Below are 12,078 nucleotides of genomic sequence, written 5' to 3'. Positions count from 1 at the left end.
TTCAATGTGCGTGTGTGTGTGTGCATGCAACCAAGCCATGCTGCAAAAACTGGCTAAAATGCATAGAGACAATCGTGCTGTTAACATGCAGGATGTTTTGTTCTGTCAATGCTTGAGCTTGGGTTGTGGTCAATTTGTGTCATTCATGTTAAGTGGCTTTTATTTCCATAGCAAATGCATTCAGTTATGTTCATATTTTGATTACAGAATTTAACCTTGGTGAAATAGTCAAATAATTGCAGGTGTGGCGTCTGGAGTCAAAGGTCAAGGATAAAATGCACTTGAAATGGAGCAGGGAAGCTCAGCGACGGGATAAGATGGAGGACGCTATGGAACGCTTATTTCCACCACCGAATAAAAAGGAAAAAAGATAATTACGACTCTCACAATTTCTCGTAATTGTGAATTTATATCTCGCAAACCAGACGTAATATCACAATTGCGAGGTATTAAGTCCAAATCGTGAGATATAAACTCTTAATTCTGAGAAGAAAAAGTGCGAATTCATCTCACAATTCTATGTTTTTTCTTCTTCTTAGGATTGAGAGTTTATATTCTGCTATTCTGACTTTTTTCCCTTCAAATTTTGAGATATAAACTTGTGATTCTGAGGGAAAAAAGGTCAGGATTGTGAGAGAAAAAGTTGCAATTACATTTTTTTTTATTCCATGGTGGAAACAAGCTTCCATAGACCGTTGATCATTTGTTTAAAAAAAAGAATAAGGGAAAGAAGGCAAGGACATCTGAAGTACTTTCAGAGAGCCTGTTATCATTCCCATTCATCCTAGTTGCATGACTTCCAGAAATGGAAGTATGTGGTTTTATCTCTGCTTATAGGCATTATCACCTGTTCTGTAAATGTCATGTGACTACATACTCTGGATCCACAGGTAAATAATATCCACGGGCCAGTTGTTCAAAAGTTATTGATCGGATTTCGGCTCGGATTGGATCAAATCCTGAAGATGGGTTGTTTTAAAAGGCTTCAGATTAGATCACAAAGATCCAATCTAGTTTTTGATCTGGATCAAATCATCAGTTTGTGTTGTTCAAAACTTTTTAGTAAGACTGGGATACCTTTTGATCCAAAAAAAAAACTTTAAAACTGGTAAAAATATTTTTTTTATCATGTAATATACACACATTTTTTATTTTGCTTTTGATTAGTTTAACTGTTGAAGTAATAACTTAGAAGTAGACATTAGGCTACATATTAAAGCCTTCTGTAAAGTAGGAGATTTTAGCACCATAAAATAACCCCCAAACAGCTGTAAATATCAAACCAAAATATTATATTTAATTCAGTGTTTTTTTATTTTTATTACTGGCACAATCACAAGAGATGAACCAGTCAAAAGTTCTTTGTGAGCGAACGCAAAGTCCCTCAGGTGAACGCCACGCAGAACTTTTCTGAGAGGACGCCAAAGAATTGATTTTTTTTTTTAATATATATATATTTTTCATATTCTTTCTATCACCATGTCTCTTTAAGGGCCCCGTAGAGCACTAGTAATCCAGATTTGGTAATCTGAAAAGGTGTGTATCTGGATCAGGAGGATCCAATCCAATTTTGCTTTGAAAAACCAGCACACAAAATGGGATTACCTGATCCAGGACAGCAAACCATGTGATTTACAAATTCTGATCCAGATCAAACGTTTTGAACAACTGGCCCCCGGGAACACTGGTTTGGCTGATGGGACCACATGAATACAAACATCTTCTATAATACAATGAAATATTTAATTAAAATATATTACATACTACTTTATGTTTTTCAGCTGTAAGTCTTTTAAAAAGTTTTAGTGTTACTGGATTTGAGAATAAAAATTACAGTAGTGTTTAAAATCAGGAAAAGCTTCCACGATAATGTCCATGGAGCATGTGTGACAGAAGAGCTTTTTTTTTTTTTTTTTAGCAAATATCTTGTAAACTGACTTCTTTTTTTAAAACGTAAATAAACATGAATGTAGAACATGAACAGATTATGAAAACCCCAAATTCAAAATTAGAATATTGTGAAAAGGTTTTCATAAGCTGTAAACCATAATCATCAAAATTATATCAAATAAAGGCTTGAAATATCTCACTTTGCATTTAATGAGTCTATATAATATATTAGCTTCACCTTTTAAGTTGAATTACTGAAATAAATGAACTTTTGCACCATATTCAAATTTTTCCAGTTTCACCTGTACTTATCACAGTGCAAGGTACATTTGATTTGAGAAAATAGTTGGATTCATGCTTATTTAAAAAAAAAAAATGTATTCATATATATATTTTTTTTACTGTTGATTATTCCAGATCTTCACCTCTTTCAGTTCGATGGACATTAAATTCGGATTGAGCACGACCAGATAACTCACGATTTTTTGGTTGCATGTAAACATAGTTATCCACCTTATTTTTATAGTCGCCATGAAACAGAAGTTGCACTGGTCTTTTCTTCTCTATTGTGTTGTATATCGAGAGAAACGCTTCTGGAACAAGAGCAAATGTGGGCGGGGCTTGATATTGTCTGTGGGGAATTGATTGGATGGTTGTGGTTTGCTATTGGTGGATCTCATGTGAGTGACAGGTTGCCCCGCAGGTCGGAAAGTTATTCTGATTCAAGATTACGAGGCACAATTAAAAAATGTATGATGTACACGGATAAATAATTTATAATAAACAGTGCAATATTCCAAACAAGAATTGCAAATTTTGATTTCATGGTGATTAATGTAAGAGCTACTTGATATTACAAACTATGTGACCCTGCACCACAAACCCAGTCTGGAGCCGCACGGGTATATCTCTGGCAATAGCAACTATACATTGTATGGGTCAAAATTATCCATTTTTCTTTTATGCTAAAAATCATGAGGATATTAAGATCATGTTCCATGAAGATATTTAGTAAATTTCCTACCGTAAATATGTAAAACATGTATTTTTGTGAGTGAATGCAGCACAATCGTGAACATAAATGCACAACTTTAAAGGAGATTTTCTCAGTTTACATTTTTTTGCTCCTCAGATTCCAGATTTTCAATAGTTGTGTCTCGACCAAATATTGTCCTATCCTAACAAACCACACATCAATGGAGAGATTATGTATTCAGCTTTCATATGATGCATACATCTCTCTTTTTTTTATATATTTTTTTATTGGCCCATGTGACTGGTTTTGTGGTCCAGGGTCACACAGGAACTTCTTTTTATGGCGCTTTTTTTTTGGCAGATTGAAGATCTGCATTCTTTTTCCAAACTTCTCCTCGTGTTTCATTGAGAGAAATCTGACATGAGGGTGAGAGTTATTGATGAGATTTTTAATTTTTTTTGAAAAAAATGCAACCTCACGTACGTACATTCTTCATGCTGAGCTGAAATAGATGGCAGTTTTATCTCAGGAACATGAGATTTTGCAGCTGGTTGTAACTCAGATTGTATCAGTTTATGGTTTAAAGGGCTCAACCACACAAATTCTCACATGTGGGCCCATTTATTTATTTATTTTCGGTTCCTGTTTTGTTTGCTGCGCTGGCGGGCCGTCCCGTTATCCCACATCCCCCTTTATCCCTACATATTTCCTGATCAGGAAGGGGGGCGTTAGTCTTGAGCAATCATTTGAAGCAGTAAAAATAAAATAAAATGACAAGCAGTGTGGTTTAGTGCTGCTCAGTGCTTTAGTTCTTGGTTTTGGGGTGATAGAGACCCACGCACAAAATCTCAAAGAGTTTCTTTATGCTGCAAACTGCAGTTTAATCGTTTCCCTTCACACCTTCCAGGAAGGAAAGCCGTGTTTGCCATGTCAAGTATCACTACTTCTATTGCTCATGCTTATAGGGTTAGGGATTTCAACACTAACCCTAAGTGGTACACTTTGACACTTAATCAATTAGACTTTAGACAATTATACAGATTGTATGCATCATATAAGACCTTTATTCATTTAATCCTTAAGTGTGATATTTTTTTTTTTATTCTTTCATTTTATTTTTATAAACTTTAAAAGAAATCTAAGAATCCCCTATTTACAATTTTTATTTTTGCAAACTTTATAAGAAATAAAATAGCAAATTTTACCAAAATTAAAATCTCCCATTGATGATTTATTTGTTTATATTTGTAAACTTTATATAAAAAATACATAATTCTGCCATTGAGCATTTATTTTTATTTATTTTTTTGCCAATTTAAATATAAAAATCTCCCATTGACGATTTATTGGTTTAATTTATGTAAACTTTATATAAAAAATACATGATTCTGCCATTGACTATTTATTGTTAATTTATTTTTTGCAAATTTAAAAAATAAAATCTCCCATTGACGATTTATTTGTTTAATTTTTGTAAACTTTAGCAAAAAATAAATTAACAATAAATAGTCAGTCAATGGCAGAATTGTGCATTTTTTATATAAAATTTACAAAAATTAAACCAATAAATCGTCAATGGGAGATTTTTATTTTTTAAATTAGCAAAAAATAAATTAACAATAAATAGTCAATGGCAGAATTATGCATTTTTTTTATATAATTAAAAAAATGAAAACGATTTATTTGTTTAATTTATGTAAACTTTATATAAAAATGACATAATTCTGCCATTGACCATTTGTTAATTTATCTTTTTCCAATTTAAAAAATATTTTTGTTAACTTATATAGAAATATAAGAGTAAAATTTGAAAAGCTGCCATTGACACTGACAGAATTTTCTGCGTTTCAAATGTAGTGATGACATTGGAATATTTATTAAATTGCTTGCACATGTTCCTTCATTTACAGCCAGTGATTGTGTTAACTGTGCTGACAGAAAACAAGATGAGCACCGATGCCTCAAAACATCAACTTTTGCTGCATTGCAAGCACTGCTACTTAAAAAAACATAAATCTAGTTGGAGATTTAAAGTCGTTGTCTGGACAGACGCCCACTGCTGTCAGGGGAAGAGTGAGTAATGTGTTAAAAAGCTGAAAATAAAAAAGTGCCTGACCGCAACTGCATTCGAGCGCATGGTAAAGGAACGTGCCATAACTTATAACTCTAATTCAGTGCAGTGATGCGCATCCCAGTGTGGTTTAGGTGGGTAAGAGTGATGACTTATTAGTAGTAGGTGTAGAAAATATTTTCCAAGCATGTTTCCCATTGCTTGTCATAGAACGTGTGATCGGGGACTTTCCCAATGAGTTCACACACACACACGATGTCCACCTTAGCGATGAAATGGCTCAAAACCGCAGTTTATATGTAGGTCAGGGGGTCAGAATCATGTCTTCTCTTCACCCGTGACCTAAACCCACACGATGATCGAAATCAGTGAAATCTCAAGCTTTTAGAAGAATTAAGTTCACATTTATTAATCGTAAAAACACAATGGCAGAGATTCAATAAATAAACAATAAATAGTCTCATAAATAAATAAAAAAGCAGGAAAGCTTATATAAAACATTCTAGTGCTTTTCTTTTTTTAAAATACAACTCGGAGAACTGGCAACTTGTAGGTCTTCATGGAAGTTACATAAACGTCTATATCAAGGATACATTCATAGCAGTGCACTGTATAAAGACATAATCCAGTAAGATACATCACATAAAAAATAAACCAATCATTTAAATAGTTTAACCCTGATATTTGAACTATTTAAAACCTTCAAGTTTCCTAAACATGGTCTAGAAATAGCTTTTTATGACCCGAAGCCTGCAGTGGTCAAGAGCAGGTTAGCCTTCACATGATCACCATCGTTCCACCAGATCCCGGATGGCTTTCAGAAACTGCTGAGCATCTTGTTCGGGGTACAGCTCGCAGGCCTGGCATGAGCTCGAGCTTGGTGAAGTCTAGAGAGCGGAAGGAGAAAAGAGAGTTAAATATGAGTTATACTTAAAAAATAATGGTTTCTCAGAGATGCCATTGAGTCACTTTAGGTTCCCTATAGAACCTTGCAGTTATTAAGATTCTAAAGAACATATTTCCACTACACTTTTATAAATGAAAGTTCCAAAAGCATTTTTTTTTTTTTTTTTTTTTTTTTTTGCAGCAATGTCTCAGAAGAACCATTTTTCGTTCCCCAAAGAACCTTTCAGTGAACAGAATTTAAAAAAAATCTAAACAACTATACTTTTTCTTTCACTATAAAGAACCTTTTGTGCAATGGAAAGGTTCCATGGTTCTTTGTGAAACCAATGAAGCTAATACTTTAATTTTTAAGAAAGTATCACCAATCATGCCTGTTAACTTATGCATCGCTACTTTAGGCCTAATTGATGAAGCATATGCAATTGTTATCGCTGCTGATGTTGAAAAATTTGACTTACTTCAGTCTCTGCATAATCCAGTTCGGTGTAGAGGTTATCGAAGATATCTTCATTAAGATTGCATTCCTCTTTAAGGACCAATAGCTCCATTTTAACGCAGTTCAGAGCCGAAGACAAACAACCCTTTAAAGAAACAGAGAGAAGAGTGTGTTAGGCCTAGAGTTTTAGTTCATCCTTGAGTTGTTTGCAGAGCGCATCTCTTTCTGTATCTCTCAGCTGCTGTGAGCGTGTGTGTGTGTGTGAAAATTGTTGTGAGAGCTGGCTTGAGGTTTGGCTTTCTCGTAGTAACCTCCTTCCTGTGTGAGTGATCTGTCTCTCTTCAGCAAACAAACTGATGTTTAAAGCTAAAAAAAAAAAGAAGAGTTCGCTTACCTTATGAATGTCAGTAGGGGTGTACATTTTCGTGTCGTCTGGCTGTAAAAATAAAAAATAAAAGCATAAATGCATAAACGGTTTAAAAGACAGTTTGATATTGCTGGGTGTTTTAAAAGCAGATAATACTTACACAATTGTTTTTAGTAAATTTTGTAAAATTGTCAAGTCTTGGAAATATCTCCTTTTTCACCAATGATCTCTCAAGTGATTTCTCATCGGCGTGCCGTTTGACAGGCTGGGCGCTCAGGCAGCAAACCAGCGCCAGTGTCAGAGCACAAATCCAGTGTAGAGCAGACATGGTGTCAGTGGAAGTCCTTCGAGGTTCAAGTCACACCTGTTGAATGGTTATCCTCAGTGGACAAGTGTAAGTGACTTGTAACCTGCTCGTGTTGGTATATATAGTGACAGCACTTGAAAAAATGAATGGGTGGGCAGAAAGGTTTCAGATATTAGCAAATACAATCAACTGCTGGAGTTTTTTTTTTTCCTTTTGATGACTGTTGGGATTTTTCTTATTTCTTTCTCCCTCATCTAGCCCCCACCTCCTGTCCTTCCACCCTGTGTGTGTGCGTGTGTGTGTGTGTGCGCGTGAACACATTGAGGTTTTTACAAAGATGCCATATTCTGAATGTGGTAAAGTAGTCACCAATAAATAGTAAAAAACAAAATATTTTGTCACATATCCTTTCCTCTCTGATGTGATGCATGTATTCGGCATTAGATCATACTGTTGCACACCCATTACATCATAGGCATTATCAGGTCATTGCTTGTGTGGGTTTGCTCTAGTTCATTGCATAGGAAACCCTCAGTAACTGCTACTTTATACATTTTTAAAAAATACACGTTCACTGAGAAACCGCTAGTACATTTGACAAATAATTACAAGGAAATGGCGTGAAATTTTTGAACATGCTCCCAATAATGTTTTTTTTTTTTTTTTTACAGTGTAAGTTTTTAATCACTTCTTGTGTAAAAATGATGCCATATCCTTTCTCGGACAGCAGTGGGCGCTTTGAGGCATTATATCGGTGGATGTGTGTCTGTCTCTGAGAGTAATGCATGGTGCAATGGTGCGCTGAATGGAAGACATCAAGTCATGACTCATGCCAGATGCATTTATAGCGCTTTTCCAGAAAGTGTCACGAATCTGGATACATTTATTTATTTATTTTTTAATAGAAATCACGATCCGTTACCAAGTCCTGAAAAGTGGACCGGTAGCTGGTCCCGGTATAGATCATAAACCTCTCCATGTAGTCTAATGGGACGGCGAGGGAAACTAAACAATCAAATTACACTTCAAATACATTTTTTTCCAAAGATGTTTTCTGTAAAAAAAAATTGTAAGTCAAAATTATAACAAATAAAGGCTTGAAATATCTCACTTTGCATGTAATGAGTCTATATAATATATTAGTTTCACCTTTTAAGTTGAATTACTGAAAACTTTTGCACCATATTATAATTTTTCCAGTTTCACCAGTGTGTATATATATATATATATAGACTGAAGAGCGGGTTGTTTTGTTGGCATCTCTTCAGTTCCCGGGAGCGAGAGCTCATTATTATGGGACCCCCTCACTGCGCCAGTAATCAGACTCTACTGTAAAGGACCTTAGTGAGGCCCCTCGTCACTCACAGGACCCCCGACATTCCTGTCCGTCCCCTTGGCGACGGCGCGGGATTGCTTGAATAAAAGATGTGTGAATCTTCCACACACAGTGAACAGAATACAAACTCCATCACACCATTGAAGCTCCGTGAGGAAGATAATGAGCATTAGATCCTCCTCCTCCTCACGTAAATCTGGTTTGTAAGGAGTCCTAACTCACTGTTATTGATGGAAACACTCAGCGAACACTGTAAAAAGAAGATTAGTGAGTGTGCAAAACAGATCTGAACAGTTGCGATACACAGTGTGGACATCATTTCAGATCCGATTCCAATCGGATACAAAGATAATCGGATTTGGACTGACAGTGTGAATGTATCCATAGTTAACTACGTCAACATTCTAGCCATAGTCAACGCTATTTACTCATGTGGCTGATGCTGTTCCTCTCTCAACCACAAACGGCTTCTTTCATCAGTTTTTTGCACTCTTCTCTTTAACTTTTGACTCTATAGGACCCGAAATGTTTTTTCTCGGTGTGACCAATTAGTACAGACCAAAACTCGACCATTATTCAGCAGCAATAATCAGCCATATTTGCGAGTTCTGTTCAGTGGCATTGTTTACGTTCAGTGCCTCCAAAATGGCCGACTTCCGGATTGATGACGCGTCGTGAAAACCCTCCATTTAAAAAAAACATAAGAAATGTCTATATGTTGTATTTATCAGCACGCTTTTCTGTAAAGCTGCTTTGAAACAACATATTATGAAAAGCTCTATACAATTAAACTTTACATTAGCTACACTCAATAAAATGCTGGGTTGTTTTAACCCAATTTTGGGTCAAATATGGACAAACCCAGCCGTTGGGTAAAATTTTTTAATTGCATTTTTGATCCAACGTTTGGGTTCTTCCATATTTGACCCAAAATTGGGTTAAAACAACCCAGCATTTTTTTAGAGTATGTTTTCATCCAAAGCTGAGAATTAAAGTTATGCGCGTAAAATTGAAATGTTACCTAAAATGTTTGTAAATAAAGCAGCTTTTCCATCCCGTGTGCTCAAGCCAGGGAGCAAAATTGTCACTTACTGGAAAATTGGCACAAAATATCAGTAATGAAAACAGAAGTTGCTGCAATCGGGGAAGAAACTGTCGCTCTTTTTTCCTTAAGTCATCAAAATGCAATATTCACTGTCATGTTTTCTTGCGTTCAGATGCTGGTGTGTGTGAAAGCGAATGTGTGAGACGCTTCTGGAGGGAATTAAACGAAATCATTCTGATGACCGACTTCGGCTCAGGCGTTTCAGAATCACCAAACCAACATTTGAGATGCTGCGATGCGATTGGTCCGCTGGTTAGTCCAGTTATCCAATCACAGCCTCTGCTGAGGCAAAGTCAAGGTTTTTTTTGTTGTGCATCGAGGGATTTATTCGGTAAAAGTGTTTCCATCATAGTTTATGCACATACTCTTCTTACTGGATTTAAATATGTATCCACCTCAAGTCAACTAAGCTCAAAAGTTTAGTTTTTTGTTGTTTTGGAATTTAACCCTTAAAGACCTAGAACATTTTTGGAGCACCTGACTCGCCTGTTCCTTTCTTTGTTTTTCTAACCCATTATAGCAGTCAGCATCAAGTGCCATATATCCTTTTAAACCAGAGAACCTTAAGTTTCCATCTAGCTCATTTAAATTCCCAATTTTACATTCATTTTGTCTTGGAATGGATGAATTTACCAGATTTAAGAAAAACGGTAGCACATTTTTACTCCACTCAAACAAATCCTCCTGAAGTTTGGATTTTTTTCCTTTAGAAAGTTTTATATTCTAGATATCCAGATGAAATTTTGACTGCATGTAACAATCCCTAAGCAAGTTATAGCCATTTATTACAACATTATTATAGGCGATTTTCAGTGAAAAGCTGGTGTGTTTTTCAATTTACTGACAATGTAGATGTGTCCAAAAAAGTTCAGGAAGTAAAATAAATGGAAAACATTGTAATAGAACACTGAAGCAAAAGTGACATATATATATATATGTCACTTTTGCTTCAGTGTTCTATTACAATGTTTTCCATTTATTTTACTTTACCAATCTGGGCATGAGGATGGGACTAAGCATCAACAATCATTCCTGTTTGGCTCAGAGAAACAAACCGCATGGGTTTCTATGACGAATCAATGCTGATCAAAACCTGATGACACAATCACATTCACTACAGAGCCTCTGAATGTCCAAACGATACCACATAAAAGCAGTGAATCTCCTCTTTTCGGGACTTTTTAAAGCATACAGATTGGATTAGCGGTTAAAAAGTTATTAAACATTTAAGAACAATAGTAATTTTTAGCCGCCGGCGGCTGTATAGGTCTTTAAGGGTTAAGTGCATCTTGACTTGGGTGACCACCCACTCCCAAAATAGGGAGCTTTGACCTGCGTCCTGAAAGACGTAAGAAGTGTCCTGCATTTTTAATGCAAAAAATGTTAAAATATCCAACCGACGCATTCATATAGAGGGTTTTCCCCGCTGATTATGACTGCATGGACGTCAAAGGAACCAGTGTTGACCTCACCAAAAGTCATTAAATACTGCAACACCTGCCAAGATTTCGTCTAGACGTACTGGTTAACAACCTAATTAAAACCTGCCTGATCCAACAAAAATACCAGTTCAAGATGCACTAAATCTTCTTACTAGCCTGTTATTGAGTTCATCATATTTAGAAGACTGAATAGGTCCCATTGAGTAAATCACAGAGACGATCACAAAAACGTATTTGTTTATAACGTTATCATCCAACGTGATGGTAAATAGGCTTTCCAACTGATGTAATCAATATTTATATGATATAATAGAAGTAAAATTCTCAAACAGTAAACGTTGGCGCTTGCAACGCCAAGGTCATGGGTTCGATTCCCAGGGAAAGCAAGAACTGATACAAGTTTAAATGTGTACCTTGAAATGCAATGTAAGTCGCTTTGGATATAAGCGTCTGCCACATAAATGTAAATGTGATCTCACACACGTGTCCCACATGACCCACAATGCGATATCCCAAAATGTGAAAAACTAAAAATTAAGTGAATGGAAACATAGCAAAGGTAGTGAGTTGAGAAATCAATTGAACAGTAGTTTAGCCTAATGTTTGTTTATATTTATAAAGTGTTACTGAGATAAATTTAGCATTTTCATATATTGCCTTTTTATTGGATGACGTGAGCTGATATCATTTCCCATTATGTTGTAGTGATTTAAAACTTCCTGAGGATGCAGTACAAACCTACTGTGTTTTTTAAAGCTGCAGTGCACATGATTTCTCTCCTCTACAGCAGTGTTTTTTTGAAAACAAGAGATTTACTTCCGTTTCTTGCATCTAAACACTACATGAGTCAAGATTATCTCCAGACTGGAGAACAATGAAGTGGATAATGGACCACTTGCACTGAACTACGTGACACACTTCCGTTTAGAAATAGTACATATCACTTATTTTCAGTTATGTTTACTTTCAATGTACTGTGGTCAATGAGTTGGACAAACGCCACCTAAAATTAGTGTCTACAATAAGATAAAATTTTTTGGACATTTTCATTGACAGGAGAATAATTTTCCAAACTCATCGGAACATGAAGTTTTAATCCAAACCAAGCCAATCTGAGAAAGCTGCGGCTGTTAAAAATACGTCATTATTTCACCACAGGGTGTCAGTGTTCGTCTAAACTAGTGGCCGCGACGCTGAAGTGTATGAGAACAGATGAATAGCATCAGTACAAACCAAGCGTGC

General features: G+C 35.7%; 1 protein-coding gene across 1 annotated transcript; it reads right to left on the bottom strand.

Annotated features, from left to right (window-relative positions):
- Positions 1-5,585: 5,585 nt before the first annotated feature.
- On the bottom strand, positions 5,586-8,970 carry il2 (interleukin 2). Its single transcript, XM_079629886.1, has 4 exons — positions 6,807-8,970; positions 6,674-6,715; positions 6,302-6,424; positions 5,586-5,824 (listed from the first exon to the last, which is right to left on the bottom strand). The coding sequence occupies exons 1-4, from the start codon at positions 6,972-6,974 to the stop codon at positions 5,723-5,725; spliced, it is 435 nt and encodes a 144-aa protein (XP_079486012.1). The 5' UTR covers positions 6,975-8,970; the 3' UTR covers positions 5,586-5,722.
- Between the last annotated feature and the right edge of the window lie 3,108 nt (positions 8,971-12,078).

The sequence above is a fragment of the Phoxinus phoxinus genome, assembly GCF_949152265.1.
Source record: "Phoxinus phoxinus genome assembly, chromosome: 12".
Taxonomy (NCBI): domain Eukaryota; kingdom Metazoa; phylum Chordata; class Actinopteri; order Cypriniformes; family Leuciscidae; genus Phoxinus; species Phoxinus phoxinus.
Note: the sequence above shows the minus strand (reverse complement) of the source record. Positions and strands in the feature narration are given on the sequence as shown.